The sequence below is a fragment of the Scomber japonicus genome, chromosome 16 (assembly GCF_027409825.1).
Source record: "Scomber japonicus isolate fScoJap1 chromosome 16, fScoJap1.pri, whole genome shotgun sequence".
Lineage (NCBI taxonomy): Eukaryota > Metazoa > Chordata > Actinopteri > Scombriformes > Scombridae > Scomber > Scomber japonicus.
The window spans coordinates 24,192,318-24,210,692 of record NC_070593.1 but is presented as its reverse complement, the minus strand read 5'-3'; the positions used below and the strand labels follow the sequence as shown (position 1 = coordinate 24,210,692).

At 40.2% G+C, this 18,375-nt stretch overlaps 3 protein-coding genes across 4 annotated transcripts; 1 reads left to right on the top strand and 2 right to left on the bottom strand.

Moving 5' to 3' along the window:
- Positions 1-3,407: 3,407 nt before the first annotated feature.
- pcare1 (photoreceptor cilium actin regulator 1) lies at positions 3,408-7,420 on the bottom strand. The gene is made up of 2 exons (XM_053336152.1): positions 4,080-7,420; positions 3,408-3,531 (listed from the first exon to the last, which is right to left on the bottom strand). The coding sequence occupies exons 1-2, from the start codon at positions 7,418-7,420 to the stop codon at positions 3,408-3,410; spliced, it is 3,465 nt and encodes a 1,154-aa protein (XP_053192127.1).
- A 2,843-nt stretch (positions 7,421-10,263) lies between these two features.
- spdya (speedy/RINGO cell cycle regulator family member A) lies at positions 10,264-13,916 on the top strand. Its single transcript, XM_053336016.1, has 6 exons — positions 10,264-10,516; positions 10,613-10,671; positions 10,748-10,833; positions 10,987-11,158; positions 11,379-11,736; positions 13,858-13,916. The coding sequence occupies exons 1-6, from the start codon at positions 10,264-10,266 to the stop codon at positions 13,914-13,916; spliced, it is 987 nt and encodes a 328-aa protein (XP_053191991.1).
- A 634-nt stretch (positions 13,917-14,550) lies between these two features.
- On the bottom strand, positions 14,551-18,091 carry trmt61b (tRNA methyltransferase 61B). 2 transcript variants are annotated; one of them, XM_053335851.1, is made up of 7 exons: positions 17,196-18,091; positions 17,023-17,125; positions 16,379-16,569; positions 16,192-16,283; positions 15,009-15,211; positions 14,848-14,931; positions 14,551-14,756 (listed from the first exon to the last, which is right to left on the bottom strand). In XM_053335851.1, exons 1-7 carry the CDS (start codon positions 17,934-17,936, stop codon positions 14,722-14,724), a joined length of 1,449 nt encoding a protein of 482 aa, XP_053191826.1. In that variant the 5' UTR covers positions 17,937-18,091; the 3' UTR covers positions 14,551-14,721. The 2 variants fall into 2 exon arrangements, with proteins under 2 accessions (XP_053191826.1, XP_053191827.1); XM_053335852.1 differs by having other exon boundaries at positions 14,848-14,928.
- Positions 18,092-18,375: the final 284 nt, after the last annotated feature.

The following is an 18,375-nucleotide window of genomic DNA, read 5'->3' as shown; positions in this document are numbered from 1 at the left end:
TGGACCACACATCAACTGTTCTTTGCATCACTACTCAGCCATATTATTGTATACAGCAAGACAATTTTACATTTGATAAGCATTATCAATATTTTTTTTTAACTCAGGAAACTTGACATCACTAAATTTAAAGCACAGAACATTTAAACATTAGTGGTATCTGCTATTGTGTATATTATCATTATTATTATTATTATTATTATTATTATTATTATTATTATTATTATTATTATTATTATTATTATTATTATGTATCACTTAATAAATAAGTGATTAAAGTATGCATGAATCACACTGAACATGACTTTAAATACGTAAAACACTGCGAGTCACTACATTCAAACTTGCAGACACATGAAAAGTTGAATATATGAAAGAAAAGCTTTATCTCAGTATTCCAGCTAGAAGAAGTGCTATATGTATCTCCCTGCTGCACGAGGGAGATGATTGTGTACAGAGAAACCAGAAGCAATCCTCCACCGCCTTGGCGCAGCTCCACTGACTGACTTGTGGAGGCAGAGCAACATGAATGAGAGTATCAGGGTCAAGTGAGTACACAGGCTGTGAGTTTGTATTCACCGCAGTATTCATCATCTGACAGATTGAGTCCCCGCGACGGGAAACTATGAAACACGGCTTGCATTTTTGTTTGCTTTCAGAACTTACTCACAAAAGCGCTTCCAGAGATAAAGAGTTGTGATACAAAATGCAAATGAATGTAAAGTGGTTCAGAAGGATCAAATGAAAGTGAAGGCGTCATTCTTTGTTTGAAAAATGTGAAATGAAAGTATAACCAATTATTTCATAGTGATGTTCATTATCAGTATGTGTGTGGACAGAAATCTTGCCGCTTGCAAACTTGAGTTATTATGAGTCAAAAATGTAAAAAAAAAAAAAAAAAAAAGATTATCAGTTCAAATTAAACCTCTATATTTTGGGTACTGTGATATTTTTTTGAGTAGGAGTTGCTGTTGTGAGACTTATTCATTATTTCATTTAGAAAAATGAAACACCATAATTAATTTTCTGGGGGTTTTCTTTGTCAGCATTATAATTCTAAAAATTGTGGTTGTTGGCGTATTTTTTAATTAGACGCTCAAAAGTCTGAAAAGATAATCATCAACCTGATGGCAAACAAGTAAAAGCTTATCACATACAGTGTTCTTTCAGTTCCTTTAATCCTCTAGATTCATTGGAGCTTAGTCAGTGTGTTATTCCAACAAAATATCACATTTTAGGTTGCCAACAGTATACTTTTTGTGGCAACCTTCAAATAAAAGAATCTGTTTGAGGGAAAGCGGATGATTTCTTCAATAAAGGAGGAACAATCTTTCATCATTGCAGCTTCATTTGGATAAGTGAAACACAGTGAACATACACACCCTAATGCTCAGTCACAGACGCTGGACAGGAAATAATTCTACTTTCAGGCTCTTCATCAGTAAACCACTTTCAGTAATATCATGGAACCACAACACATAGTCTAAAATGAACAAAAAATAGGTGTATGTAATAAGGAGTTGATTAGATTGTTGACATGGAATGAGAGAAATCCACATCACTACAGATTGTGAAATTGTTGTATACTTCCATGTTGGATACTGTTCTTCAAAAGAACTCAAGAAATGTGAAGTCTCACTCCCCATGACATTTAAAACAAGCCATTTCACCTTTACAGAACCATTCATGCTTCAACCACACATCTGCAATTGGAAATGAGGCTTTGCCTGTATGCTAAAGGTCTCCACCACAATTACCACAGCCTGGTGGACTTTTAGATCACAATTATAGCTTTTCCTAGTACAATTAGATGGCTGGCTGTTGTTAAAGGGCACAGGATTTGTTCTGCAAGAAGGCCACAGTTGGCACATGTTGCTGCTGACCACAGATGGTAAATTTTGAAATATTACTGAGGAGAAAAATGCACCTTTTGACTGTTTTAACAAGCATTCCCTGCAACATCATAATAAAATGCTAAATACAGTGCAGCAGCATTTTTCTTTCTTTTTCTAGTGATATTAGGTTTTTACATTTCATTGGCTCCTCCTGTTTGGACTCTACCACTTTGATGGCTTGTATAAGTGTTGAACTTATTATTGTCCATACACACACACACACACAGATATATATATATATATATATAGATATGGTCGAGTAAACGGAGGTTTAAGAAATGGAATGGATTAAGTGGATTTAATGATAAAGTCAAATGATAAGATGCTACTGAATTGCATAATGGGAATTATAAGACTGACTGACTTATAGTAAGGTGTAAATCTATTAATTCAATCAAAGGACTTTATTCAATAATAAAAGACTCAATTCTTAATAATAAAGATAGAAAATAGGAGATACAAAGGTATGAATCATATTTTTTATTATTAATAAACAGATTGTACAAAAGGAAACATAATGCACAGAAAAATAAGATTAAAAAAAGATCAGGACCTTTATGAAAAAATTGGCTGGGAAAAAATAGTGTTTAACCCTCCAGTTGTCCTCAGGTCAGTTTAGACCCAGGAGGACAACCGGTGTTAACTCAAAAATTAGGTATAATTTCATTAAAACAAGGCCTATTGACCATAATTTCCAAAAATATGTGGAATAAGGTTGGCCAAAAAAGGTCTAACACAGAATTGGGTGATAATTTATACCTTTACGCTTTATAAACACTTAATTTTGACCCAGGAGGACAAAAGTATAGCACGATCAACAAGATGACAACAGGAGGGTTAATCTTGCAGCAAATGACAACAGAGAGAGCTGTCAACAGTAACAGTAATATGATGTTACATTATTAGTGATGACAATACTGCTTGGACCAATGATTTCCAATTAGTAAAGACAAGTAGGATTTAAAACCTGGAATGTGTCCAACCACTAATGTGATCAAATTACTTTAAGTTCATTCAATAATACAGTGACATATAAAGGTCAGGAGAGACAACTTAGACTACTGAGCCACTGACTCATTTGTATTTCAATTGTGATTATGTAACTGAATGAACTGAAAGTAACCCAAGCAGCAGATTATGACAAACCCCAAATGACCTGTTGATGTATTTATGACCTAACTGGACTATCTGTAATATGATTATGATGCCAGGAGATGAGTTCCATGTATTGTAAACATTCAACTATCTTGTAATATGTATTTTTCTTCCTGAAAGCATGGACAAATGCAAGAGCATGTATACAGTGCATGTGCACATGTTTGCATGCAAACGTGCGTACACACACTCCAAAGAATTAACACTGAAACACAGTGAGGCATTATGTCGGTGTTGTGCTGTAGCAAGGTGGATGGAATTAGCTCTTCCTCTCTTCCCAGTGGCATAAACGCCATCACCTTAAATCCTTGGTAAAGCCTGCTAATCCATAATCCCAGTGGCCCTTCATTGGCCCCTTTACTCTCGGTGCAAAGACTGTCCAACAATACACAGGTCTGGATGTGATGCAGAGCGTGATGTAGCTCTGAGGTCTGATTGGCTACCCCATATTTCATCTTTCCTGGTTGGTTCATCATCCAGCCTAAAAGAATGAAAGGAGAGTGTTGTCATTAACACACAGTAGGGTTTGTTGCTGATGTTTAGGGGGAAGAATATGTCTGCCATTGTAATTCTTATATAGATACATGCATGAAGAAAATAAGATTAGCTGGTGATGGTAACACACTTTATATGTATCCTTGTATGGTTGTATAAATTGGTAGTGTATGGAAAATTCTTTTTTAGGTGGTACAGTTTGTAAGTTACACTCTATTGTGGTTGAAAAGGTAAGTAAATAAACAACTGTAAGTAAACATACAAATAAATATTTACTTGGTTACCAAGCCAATATCTGTCTGTTCAAAATCCCAGTTATTTTTACATATATTGCTTATAAACTCCACCAACTCTAGGATATATTTCTGGTACCTTTTGAAAAACCTAAATATAAATGGGCACTTTTCAGCTGTACTAAATAAACACATTCTCAGTTTTCCTTAAAAATAGTGTCAACTTACAATAACACATTTCCAAAAACGTATCAAGGTACCTTTAAGTACTTATATACATCACAATATGGGAAACACTCACCCCTGTGTACATATTGCTGGCTCACTTCCACAAGTCTCAGCCACTGAGATGCCTGGTGATCGTGGTGGAAGACTTAGACTTGGCCTCCGGTCTGAATGGCTTCGTCGGATGAAAGGTCGAGGTCCTTGAACAGACACAGGAAACCTCCCTCGACCCCCCCAAGAACGTGAGAGAAAAGAGACCCCAGTAGCGGTCCATGCTTGAGGGGGTTGGGGAACTGAACAAGGCTGGGCCTCAAACATGGATGGAGAAGCAGGGCAGAATACTGAACGCGCATTACTGATCAACCGAGCAGAAGATAAGTCTTCAGTGCTGTTCTCTCTTGACCATCTTTGTATTTTCGGTGAAGCTGGTGGAGACGGTGCTTTGAAAGGGTACGAAGAGGATGGATTTGAGTTTAAAATGTTCTGCTTTGTAACAGGTGGGCTGGGGAGTCTCCTCTGAAGTGCTGGTGGTGTGGGAGGTTTTCTATTGATGGGGGGGCTAGCTGAAGAGGGTGGAGTAGGTTGCCTTTTGAAGTTGTGAGGACTGGGAAGTCTTCGATGCAAGCTGCTTGGGGTAGAAGGTGTGGATGGTAACATTCGCCCCCTAGGCATGGGTGGGGTGGCAGGTGGGTGGCTATTGACTACTGAAGAAGGAGGCACTGTAGACAATGTAGTGTTAGGTCCAGGCACTGAAATGTTGCCATCATCTTGTAAATCTGTTGATTCTTTTTGACTGGCAGATGGATTTGTTGTTACATAACTTGTTGATTTCTCTGACTGAGAATCTGAAGAGTGTTTTAAGTGTATGATCTTTCTAGCTTGTCGAGACAGAAAGGAATCCTTTTCCTTTCCTGGGTCTGTGTCAGCTTGATCATGTGGTTGGCTGACCTTTGATTGAGTAGATGTGACATGTTGTTCCTCTCTAGCAGGAGAAATAACCTTGGAACCTTGTGGAGGGCCTCCTTTGCTTGGCAGCACTGACACAGATTGAAATGAGGCCCTCAGTCGCTGCGACACAACAGCCCTTTTTACCACAGGTGATTTGGGCACTTTTGTAGCCCCATCATCTGCTACACGAGTAGGAGGACTGTGAGCACTTTCGAAGGAATTGTCCAATAATACTTCCAATGGAGGTGGAGGAAGACTGTCCAAATCTAAATCTTCTGTCTTCTCAAATGACATGGATTCAGCTCTACAGCTGGTTATCCCAGTGCGAAGCACAGCCTCTACATTTCCTAAACCTGGTAGCACAGGAACACCACACTTCCGTACACCTTTGAGAGGCCCCAACACTTTAGGGCTGTCTAGCTCCTCTATTCCTTGAGTGAAGGTATCTATCAATTTTTTGACTGAATTCCTGCCTCTGCACAGGCCTGAAGATGGCCTTGGTGATGAAGGAGGACTAGGGGGTGGTGTGGCTTTTATAGGACCCTTTGCTGTTTTCTTGTCTTTTTGTTTATTGTCTTCTTCTGCATCACTAGTCACCTCTTGTTTTCTGTTGGTACGCTTTGTTAATCCTGCTTTGTCTTTCAGTGGTTGAGGATTGCTGTTCTTCTCTAGTGAGGGCTGTCTGCGATTTATTACTGGAGATTGTGCTGGGGAGGTCCCTTGATTTTGTTTTCCAGTCACTTTGCTTTTACTCATTCTCTGCAACCTCTGATTTAAATTCTTCTGAGTCCTTTCTAGTTCAAGAACAGTAGGATCTTCACCTTTGCTTCGCAGGGATTCTGCAGAACGGGAACGTCGCTCTTTAGCTGCTGGGGTCGTTTTTACCACTGCCCTTCGAACAGGTGCTGTGGTTTGAGGTCTCTTTGGAGATTGTTCCCCCTCATCAGTCCACTGGCGTCTACTGATTTTTGGGCTGCCCACTACCTTTGTTTTGGCACTGGCGTTTGGTGATGAGACATACTGTATCCTACTACTTATAGCTTTTTTCATTTTGAGGGTCATTTCTACATTTTCAGGATTCTCTATGCGCTTTGGGTGTATGCGGGATGGTTGTTGTTCATGGTGTACAGGTGAAGAATTTGATCGCTTTTGAAACGTTACTTGTCCCTTGCCTCTATCCATCTTATCATCATCTTCATCATCTTCCTCCCCATCATCAAAGGATCCTAGCAATGAGTCTCTTTGCTCATTAGCCATTATGGTACATACAGAACCTATTGAGTTGAGAGAAGTGAGGGAAACACTTGGACTAATTTGATGCACAAACTTCGGCCTTGATGCTCCTTGCCTAATGTTCCTGGAGGTGTATCCTATAGGAGTAGTTCTATTTGTCCCAGTGGACTCACAACTTTCTCGTCTATGGCGTCTTTCAGATCCAGCAAGGGATTCATTCTCAGCTCCAATACCACTGTCCTCACTAAAGAGAGCAGAATCCTCTGGCCCAGGCTTGCGCAGGGAGGCCATTTCAATGCGAGATAAGAGTTGCATTATTCTAGTCTCTACTGCACGCTTGACTTTCAGTTTCTCCTCTAAAAGCTCTGATACACAGGCAAAGTATTCCACTGCCTCCTCCAAGGCAGAGTCCCCAATTCCTCCAACAGTCTGACTTACATTCCGCATTCTTTGTGTGGTGTACTGAAGAAGCTGCTGCAACAAATCCGGTGGGGGTTCAATATTAGCAGAGCCAGATTTCAGTGGTGAAGAAGAAGAGAGGTTTTTCATTTGGCTGGGCCAAGCAAGATGTTCTCCATTTTCTTTTAAAACTTTGTCTCCCTCATCTGCTATGTCTTCCAGTAAGTGAATTAATTCCTCATAGCGCAGAGCCATAAAGGCAACCATAGGCTGAACAGACGTCCGAGTTTGGGTTGCCTGTTCCAACAGTCCAAGTACAATATCATATTTGTTTATATTAGGATTCAAAAAGGCATACGCAGCTTGGTGAGCTTTTACCAGAGGCTCTGGGAAGTCCACTTTCTGTTCAGCAGGTAGTTTGTCCTTGTCTTTCTTTTTTAGCACTTTCACACCTCTGGTATTTTTCTTTGTTTTTCTGCCAGGCTTTTTCTCTGTTACATCCTGTTTGTCCCCATTTTTCTCTTTTCTCTGTGACACAGTGTTGTTCTCCAGTCCTTGACTCCCCAATTTATTCATGTTTACTGCTTCTGGGGCTAACTCAGTCACAGATCTCTTTTTTTGTGGTGTCATAGGTGCTTCTCTTTGAAATACCTGGGTTTGTCCAACTGCCTTCATCTCCTTTGTTTCCCCATCTGTTGTTTCGGTTGAATTACGTTTCTCTCCGTCTTCAAACTGGGACTCTCTGGGGCTTTCTTGGGGTGTAGGGGGCAGCATTCTACCCTTCCTCAAGGGACCCAAAGCCCCAAAATTGTTACCTTTTGATGGTGAGCAGCCCATTTCAGATGTTTTTGTATATGCTTACTTTTCTGTCTTCTTAGTAACACCAACACAGGAGAGAGTGCAGTGAATGTTGCAAAGAATAGCCAATGTCCTTAGCCACCTGCTGTATCCGTCAGTTTCAGATGGCCGAGGTTGTTGAGTTGGATGAGATCCCTTTCCATGAAGATGCTACCAAAACAAAATATTGATAAATCCATTTTTTAAAATCCCTTCCGCCTGTCAGAGATAGGCAAAATAAATCCACAGATCGGTGGTCATGTTTATTAAAAAAGAAATCCTTGTTGCTGCTCTGAAACACATCCCTCTGTATCTTACAACGGACAGGCAGCTGAGAGGATTAGTTAGGCTTTCAGTGAACTCCTCAGCATGCACATATGTCACGTTAAAGCATATAAAACTCACCTACTTGTAAGACCATAAGCTCATTTGTGTAATGAGGGCTGGCCTCAGGTGGGTTTTTTATAGCCTGCACAACAATATCTCCCTATTTAGACCTTTAGACCATTTACATAGCATAAAAGGAGGGGGAAAGTAGGTCATATAATAAAGTAATATAAAATATATAATATATATAATAAGTAAAAAAAAATCAAGTATTTAATTTTCAGGGAATTAAAAACATGAATTAATTATTCTGTTTTATCATCTGTTTATATGATTACATAGTTTGCATTTTATTTTATTTTTATTATTTTATTTTTTTTAATTATGTCACAATGTGAAAAGAATGCTATTATGAGATTTCCATCTGACATGTTTTCCAAAAAGAAAATAAAGTTATTTGGAGTGATTTGCTGATCCTCTTATAACTTCTATATCCAGCATCAATTCACTGGAACATTGAGGCAAGCTTTAAAATAACCTGGACTACTGTACCTCTCTCTCTCTAAATAAAGACCTATTCCTGGTAACATTAACAATGGATTTATTTCTCTGCCCTGCCATAAACAATGTATTTTTAAATTCCTCTCATTTTACATGGAGTCACAACATAGTCCATAAGAAAGAATGACAGTGTGTACCAATTGAGGATAGCATTGCAATGCAGTGTAAAGAAAGGGAAACTGAGAGGCAGGTGTACACTAATCTCCTAACCAATTTCCCCTGACATCCCTGGTACAACACTCTTTTAAAATAAAGTAATTGATTTGCATGTTTTACTTGTCTATTAATTTATTTGTTCTACCTTTTTTGTTTTTGTCTTTCTGTTTTGTTTCAATATACCGACACAATGTATTTTGTTTTGAGCTGATATTAACAATAAAACATAATGAGAATGAGCCTCTTTTTCAGTGATACAGCTCTTTCTCCCTTATGACTTGACCTGCTCAGGCAAAATTGTGGGTTATGTTCTGATATTAATTAGTCAGGGTGAAGCTAAGAGCTAACTGGGGGTTTAATTTCTATAACATTGCATCTTACTTTAGATACTCATTATAAAGCTTTAGTGTCAAGGCTGCATTAATACCCCCAAGATAGCCCCTGGCCACTGAAGCTTATGTTCCCCAAACATCTTTTATTTTATTCTGATTGGATAGCTGCTGTCAGGTGGAAACCTTGTAGGCTTAACTCCATATTTTATTTTCAACATTTTAGGTTTCTGACAGTGACCATAATTATCAACATCAAGAGAATGGGTCAAGCCTTGTGCTGTTTTTCTGTAGAGCCTGACAAAAAAATTAAAAACTACTTTTTTTTCTCTCCCTTCATTGAGGGCCGCAAATTGCAATCTGTTCAAGTGCCCAGGGGCCCTTGATGCTTAATCTGAAAAATATAATAACAATAGCTGTCACATTAATGTAATGAAAAGTTGAGTCTGAAATGTTGTGGGGTAGAAGTATAATGTGCCATAACATTTAAATACTCGAGTAGAGCACTTTGTTGTTGGGTAAAAGTACTTTCCATCACTGCTTTCCACAAGCTAGAATTCTAGGCCTGTTTATTTTAAACAGGCTCAGTTTAGACAACTAACATGTCTATATTCTGTAAAGACTGTTTTAAATAACATTTCGAAAATCTACTTTTGTTCTATTATTACATTCATTACCTGTAGTAGTATTTATCATAGCTTAGGTGTAGCAACAGGGGCTCGTCATTACTAGAAGAAGAGAAGGAGTAGAAAGAGTAGAAGAAGAAGTGTGCGCGCCCCCGTGTGAAGGTGTATTGCTTGGCGCGGATCCTGAAGCGCGTTCTCAGGTTACCAACTCCTCTAGCTACTAGCCAGTGCAGTGTCACTGATGACCGCTTTATTCTCATTTAAAGCGGGTTTTATCATGTTTACAGGTGACATTTTGTCACGTCAATAAGAACTAAATTCACTTCATGTTTCAGGACTATCAAATTCAGTGTGTCAGACGTGAGTTGAACTCAAATCGGAGAACTTTTTGGTTTGTTTCTTGCTAACTTAACACAGCGAACTAACTCAACGCTTCTCCATCTTCACAAGTTACTAGGTCTTATCAACACAGGTGAGGAATGAGTTAAGAATGACATTAGTATTTTGGTTAATGTTAACTTTAAATTCAACCGCAGCTACACTTAAGTTAGCTTTAAGACCTTCAGTTTATTGAACCACTGCTAATCAAAAAGTAGGTTACACACAATGACATAACATTAAAGGTATCTTCTCTAGGAGCTGGTGAATGTGTCTAGTAGCTGCTTGTTATGTTGTAGTGGATGTAAAGCAGACACTAGGTTAATGCTGTGTTATGTTATATGACAGGAGACTTTCAGTTTATCATTGAAAGTGAATTGAAGTCACATTTCTTTTCCCCTTCCTGCCCTCCAGCTCCTCTTGAGACTTCATCACTACACCACCACATGAGCCAGACTACAGGAGCATGATGAAGCATACATCCAGCTGGTGCCAGACCCCTCCCTCAGTGACAGTCAGGGTCAAACCCAACAGCGCTCGTTCCCTCCAGATCAGAAGAGGTCTGCGGATGAAAAGGGCCAACGGCCAAGATGCACAGGGCCCGCCGCAGAAGAGCCAGTCCAGCCGGCGTAGGGGGGAGATGCTTTACGCCAAAATGAGCTTGCCCCCAACTATTGTCATTCAGCGGCAGGAAATGGCTTCGTACTTCAGACTTTTTGGTGAATGAATAGTTGCATCTGAGTGGTGAAAGTTAGTATTGATTATGTAAATAAGCTGGAAACACTTGAATATTAAACAGATGTGTTTGGTTACAGCTGATGACCTAATCCTAGATTTTCTGTGGATGGACTGTTGCTGTAAAATGACAGACAAGGTAAAGTAACAACCCCTCCCAAGAAATGATGATGATTACACTCAACAGGCTCTGACTTGTCCCTCTAATTTTCTAGTATCTCCTTGCCATGACCTTTGTGTACTTCAAAAGAGCCCATTTCACTCTGGCTGAATACACCAAGAGGAATTTTTTCATCGCGCTGTGAGTTCAGAGAAAAAGAGTCAAGAATTCTGCTTTCATATTTTGATTCTATTCTACCTTTGCGTGCTGCTGCTTTCACTCCTGTTGTTGATTTCTTGGCAAAACTGTAATTCTTGATAATGAGCTCGTGTGCGCTCCAATCTCCATATTTAGGTATCTCGCCAACACCATGGAGGAGGACGAGGAGGAGAATAAGTATGAGATATTTCCATGGGCGCTGGGCAAGAACTGGAGGAAGCAATTTCCCCGCTTCCTCAAACAGCGAGACAAGCTGTGGGCTCGCATCGAGTACAGAGCCGCTGTCAGCAGGCGTTGTTGTGAAGAGGTAAACACCAGTAAAATTGCCTTAAGGTTGATGGGCGGGGGGGCTGATAAATGAGTTTCTCTAGGTTATGTTTTTGCAGCACTGAGCAGTTTTTATTGCTCGGGTTTTACGCCAGAAGTTGTGTTTTTGCAGTGATGTGCTTTTTTTCCTCTCTCTCTCCGTTTCTTCTTGCTCTCTGTGGTGTTGACTACATCTCTGTTTACTTCGTCTGTGTCTCCAGGTGATGGCCATTGTCCCCTCTCACTTCGTGTGGCAGCGGGAGCGGTTGGAGCACCACAGCGGCGCCCAGCGGCAGTATGGCGACCGAGATCAAGCCAAGATGCCCCGCGGACCCGCCGCCTCCCCGCTCCTTTGCTCTCTCTGTAACCGCAGCGCTAGATTAGATCAGGGCCAGGACTTCTCTTCCTCTTCTTCCGGAGGCTCCTCTAGGCAGGACCCACACCCCGTGCCTCCACACCCATTCACCTCCACGCTGGGTTTGGAGAAAACTCCACCCAGGGCCACTGCCTCTGCCAAGGTGACGGCGACTAAACACCAGGCGCAACATTCCTCCTGCTGCTGTGCTGACAAGGTTCCCAGTAGGTACCATCCATCCATCCATCCATAACTGCATCAAATCTGATATTAAAGGTGCTCAAATCAATATTTGTATATAAACATATGGATCACAGGACCGTTGTAGTAATGAACCTGCAGATAATTCGAACATGCATATGCATCTTTCCAGGTTTAAATTAGCTCTCATCACTCTGGTTTCCAACATCAGGCAGATGTTTTCAAACCAACTGTACACTACCGGCTCAGTACAAAACAGCAGAAAGACAAAATTAGCAAATAACTGAAGCATTTAGGAGCTAAGAAACCAGATATTTTTCTCAAGAATCATTGGAGGGATAAAACAGCTAAAAGAAGAGACAACGTAGACACGGATCATAATGTGGCCAAAAAATGGACTAAAAATGTAGTTTATGTTCTTCATATCTTTTGGTTTGCCATAACAACTTAAAAGGTGATAATATGTATTAAGGACTTTCAAACATATACAAATCAGCTTTAATTTATCTTAGTAGCTGCAGATCGCTGATTGGCTTTGAATCTGCTTAAGCATACTAATATATATATATATATTTTTTTTACTGATTCTTTAAATCACTATGTAAATCCCAAGTCTCTTAAATTGCATCCATACTTCCCTCACGTGTGACTTAGTCCCTCCCACCATAAAGGCTTGTGAGAGACACAAGGAAACAAAGCCAAGAGAGAGGAGACGATGAAATCTGTTTTCAGAGACATGAGACGTCCTCTCCTCTGTAGCGTCACGCCAAGCGACGTCTTTCTGACGACAGCAGCAGCTGGTCACAGCTGGATCAGCTGTCAGTCAGCTTCTACAGCTGCAGCTGCTTCTCATGGAGTTTGTGTTTGCGCACATGTGCTCTGTGCTGACTCACAGTTATCACTGCCAGCAGCTGTTTCCTCTCAGCAGCCTGTTCACTGTTTGACAAACACCTGCACAAGTCTGTATCTGTGTGCTGAGTCCTGCTCAGAGGCTGAATGCATTTTTATTATTTATTCATTATTTATTGATATCCTGATAGTGAATTCATTATTTAATAGCCCAGAATATGATCAAAGTTTGTTTTGAACACTGGAAATAATTTATTGGCCTACATTTTTCAGGGAATATTGAAATAATGTCACTCATATAAAACCAGCAATGATGATAATGGAAAATATAAATGTGTTTTAAAAAGACTTTAATTTCATCCATAATAACAGTCAAAGAGAAAAAAGCAGATCAAAAAAATCATCCTAATAAATGAAGAAAGCTGTTTTAATTGTCAGTCTGATCAACACAAACAGAGAGACTTTTAACTAGATGGTGAATCAAAAAACGTAAAATAAAAAACTTGGGAGTGATCCACTTATTCACAGTTTAATCTGTAATCCGTCTTCACTATGAAACTGCAGTGATGATGTGATGTAACAGATCCGTCCAATCACCTGCAGCCGCCAAGCAATAACCGATATCCAATAAGGAGGTGTGTCATTTGATAAAAGACTCATGTGTTTCCTCTAGATCCCTCCTCACTCTTCCTCATCCTCAGAGCAGAAATGAGAGACTTGGGTCATACTTAGAATAACTGGCAGTCCAAGCGAGGATAGAGGAGCAAGCAAATATCAAATCAGAGACTAAGGATGTACCCTGTGTATATTCTGGACACATCACTCCCTCCCTGATGTAGACTGGTGGAATCTGTCTCTATTTTTTCCACCTCAAACTTTAGTCTTGTTACCTGTTGTGTGTAGATGCAATTAAGCCAGATCACACATGGGAGTTATTTCACAAGGCAGGATTAGAAAGTGACACTGGCAAAGACTGTGTTATATCCAAGCGCTTTGAAAAAGAGAGCTTGGATGTTTGATTTAGGAATGGGAATTATTTTTGCAGGTTAATCGCTATTAATAATAAAAGTTATTCATGTCTCTTGCTAAGCAAGATATTATACTGGAATTTATTGGTATGCCAACATAAGAGGGACCACTTTTCTCTCAATTTTATCTTTATGGCACTTTATATATAACTGCACTTTAACACTTTGTTCATCTGTTTTTCTTCCAACATTCCTGCTGCTTGTACAAGATTGAAATTCTTGGACAGAAACTCACTTTCACTCAATTCCATCTTCTCTTTCTGTTAGGGGATAAGTCCTTCGGATCCCTACACGACCCCTCCATGGACTGGATCGGCAAGGAGTAGAGCATCACATAAAACCTCATCAGTTTTCACACCGTCCCTCTTTTTTTTTTTTTTTTTTACACTGAAAGTAGCAGCTGTGTGTGTGTGTGTGTGTTAACTTTAACACTGCTGCTGCTCCTGAAGTAAAAGCCTGAATCACTCATTAGTTTTTATCGACTAGGATACGAACATTAATACTGAATTCAACATAAATGATCCGAAGCTAATTTCATCCTGGAAGTTAAAATGTTGTGATAAGAAAGTAGCTGTAACAATGAACTTTATGTACCATCATCCTTGTAATATTTAGTTGAATCTACACTTATTTATTTATATATGTATGTATTTATTTATTTATTTATTTACTGATGCACTTGTGGTGAGATTATTTTTTTGCCAACCAATATATTCACACACGTTAATGTTGATCTAACTTTTGGCTGTATTTCACATGCGGGGGAGTGTTAAGTATTGTTGCCCATGTGCCTGTTCAACTCTGCCAAATTTGTTGTGGAGTGAATAAAGATTTGAATGTAATTTGCCTTCTTTTCATTGTTTGTGCTTTTCAGCTGAGATATGTGTCACATTCCTGGTAGTCCAGCTGTGTTTTGTGATGAGTCACACATCCTTACATAACTGCACAGCGTGTGGCTTGTATTGTATTTATTGTGGTGGATTTCTGTTTTGACATTTAACATACATTTAAAAATACATATCAGTACATTTTCACTATTTATTTATGAAATTATTTACAGCAAGGAGATAAGTTAGTGCACGTGTTAAAGCATGAAATCATCTGTTGTTTGGTTCCTCAGAGGTGGAGAAGCTACAGCACACACTTCCTCAGTTTCACCAGGAATGCTGAAAACACAAAGAGTAAGAGTGTTTATTTATATCATCATCATCTTCCTGTGTAATCTGTCAGCTGCTACAGATGTGCTGAATGTCTGACCTGTGTGGCACATCTGTTCAGGATGAGGTCTGGCAATGTATGGAATGCTCCCAAAGGCTGGGCTTCCCTCTGTGGTCACCTCTGCTAAAGTAAAATAATGATGTTATACGTATTAGCTGTACACAAACATGCTGAGTCATCCTCTTTTTTTTTTCATTCACCTTCATCATCCTCCTCTGATGTCACCTCCTCCTCTCTCTGTTCTTCATCCAGGACGGGAGCTTTCCTGATGCAGTGCCGCCCGTCTTTCTGGAGGGCCGGAGCCACCAGCCAATCCCGGACCGGGACCTCGATGATGCGTTCACACAGCAAAGGGAGCGCCAGACATCTGACCCCTTCCAACAAGTCGATGACCTGTGATATACTGTGTTACAGAGGAAGAGAGAGAGAGCAGTTAAGTTCTGGGTTGAATTAACTGGGTTCAAAAATATAGTATTCAAAAGGTAGGAGTGTGCATAACTGTTTAGTTTATTTATTTGAACATGTTAAAATGACAAAATAAAATATATAGGCTGCAAAATATAACACAATAGAAATGACAGCAACATTTTAGATAACAAAATAAGAACCATTCAAAGCCAAAAAAACCTTTCAAAACAAGAGAATAAAGAATCAGCTGATTCTGGATCAAATGTGGGTTTTTTTTACCAATGTTAAAATGTTCTGATTGGATGCAAGATTAATTGTGTATATGTGATACTACACACTGACATGTTAACTTCAATACAGTCTTTATGTCTGTAAAAAGACTAATTATTTGGACACCATACTTGACATGTATTCAGCTGTGTCCAATGCCAGTGTGAGACTAGTTGGCACTGTCAGGACCAAGTTATATAACCCAATTATATCATGCCTGTCATTTTCTCTACTCCTTGCTTGATCATGGTTCATTACAGGATATTGTATTTTGCAAAAATAGTCCCCTACAAATTCTTATTTTACTCCTCTTTGAGCAACACTTGCTAAAAACTGTCCTCTGTTATTTACTAGACAATGAAAAACCTCATACAGTCTCTTCACTGGCTCAGTAAACAAAAGCAAATGGATTTGTCAGTATATACCTGAAGAGGGTCAGCAACTGAAATGTTGTATTTTTGAAAAAGCTTTATTGAGCAAGTAAAGACAGCATATGTGTTCACTCCACCAATGCATCTGTCACCAAGACTACTCAGCTGAGGAAGAGTTTTTTGTTGATGGTTTATTAGAAAATGAGATGAGATTGTGATGATTTTTCAAAGATTTACAGTAGAAGCAAATGAGCTTATTGCTGAGAGCTATAGAAAGAGTAGAGAATTCAACAACTATGCATATCATGGTGTTAGGTCATGTGGTGATACTCACTTAGCGAGGTAAACAGTACACACAGCTCCGTAGTGCAGATGTGGAATGACAGTGGGTAAAACCAGATGTGGGTTTATTAAGTCAAGAGCAACCTGCAACAGACACAATGGGAACGGCAAATGAGCTGCTGTCACTTCATCTAATTCCACTACCTCCGCATCCACCCCTTAAAAAACCCGACACTGACCGAATGGAAGCCCCGACCGGCGAGGAGGGAGGAAGCCGTGCAGAGGTCTGCGTTGTGAAACTGGACGTTGTCTGGCCACTCCTCCCCTCGCCGCACGCTCCACGACGTCCTCCAACGCTTGTAGTTCAGCACGGCTCTCTTGTGGTGATCCTCCCTGATCTCCACACTCAGCACGCTGCCCTTGGAGCCCACTGGGAAACAAATGACATACTGATATAATAAAACATATTTCATCTTTTCTGGATCATTTTAAGTAGCTGAAGACATGAAATTGTGAATTGAATTATAATGTGACATTTCACTTTAGTCACTTTCTTTCATGACAGTCCCACAATGTTGCACTACTTCCTACTATTGCTTTATGTAGCTTAATGTAATACACTGAACACAAATTATGGGTGAGATAAACAAGTTAGGAGCATTGAACCTGTGTATGTTTAACAATTCATCTTTCTCCAACACTGTACGGATTAATGTATTTGTTATTTAAATCGACTTTAAATGGATTTTTATGCAGTCATTTCCTTTTCCCCTTTTGGCTGATAATAAAAGCAACCTTAAACTCTAATCAATTAATCGTATTCAGTGGACTGAGGGTTTAATGTATGCTGTCACTTGATCCAGACCAGATCCAGAATGCACACCTGCTCGAGACAGGAACAGAGACATGGCTCCTGATCCGGAGCCAGACTCCAGCACGCAGTCTCCTTCTGTGATATCCATCATCATCATCATAGTAGCTGCATCCTGGTGGGGGAAAAAGAAATAAATTTCAAAATGATCAATGTGGCCTTGACACAACTTGCACAGCACATACCTTAGGGTAGGCGATGGCCGGGCCTCTCTTCATATACAGCACGTATTCATCCAGACTGGGCCGTCTAATGAAGATGGGAAAGCCTCTGCTGGTCTTCATGAATTGGCCTGCAAGCTGCCCAGCTATGTCATCGTGCAGGATGATCCCCCACTGGCTCTGCAGGCGCACTCCCTTCACAAGCTGGAACATCTTCCTGAACTCCACCCGTCCTTTTTTACGATGCTCACCCAGCAGCACCTCCCCAAGCCCAATCAAGTTCTCCCCTGGAAGAGTGGGCGGTATCCACGTGTTCTCCTCAGGGTGCACTTCATCACTTAACTGAGTTTCAGGTACATGATGTGTAGAAGAATCTGTATGGATTGCTTCTTCTGCAGATTCTGTGACTGATGCATGCTCATTTTGTTCTTGCTGGTTCTGCTCTCTGAGCTGCATCACCTCCGGGGTCAAGGCATCCTGGGGCAGCAGGTGACTGATCCTCTCCAGTGGGGACAGAGATCTCCTCCTCCTGGCAAGCAGTGCTTGTGTGGATGTCAGCTCGGTGTTTGAAGGTGGAGGGTCTGAACTGTCTTTGTCATTCTCGTTACATTTCATACAACTAGTAGAAAAAGTCCTGATCTCTTTTTTACTTTGAGCGAGTCTCAGGAGAATGTGTCTGTGCCTGTGATGCGCTTGGCTGGATGCGCAAATACGCACCAGTCTGTGCGCAATCAGAAGTCCATTAAGTGGCCTTTGCACAGCCATTACTTCAAATGATATAAACTAGAGGGAAGGCTATGTCTCTAGATGTAATGTGTATATTTGATAAATACACAGCTCCAATCAACAGATCGACAAACCTTCTCTCACAGTGTGACAGGCACTAACTGGATCGTTGTCATGTCTCCTTTCTCCCGGCTGTATTTACAGAGGTAGGAGGTCACCATGCTGGAAAACACACGTGGAAAAACGTCATAAGTGGGCGACAGGTGCAGTTGTTGAATTGAACCAGCAGAGGGTGATATGATAACTGCAAATCATCCATGCTGCAAATGCATTCATTGACGATTCATTCAGAGCTCAAATGTGCATCATAATATGGAACTCAGCTGTCTTCATGGAAACTTAAAGTGCCCTGTAGCTTGTTGAATGTGGGGAAATTGTGGGAATAATCAACATAATATATGTTACTTTTGATCATACA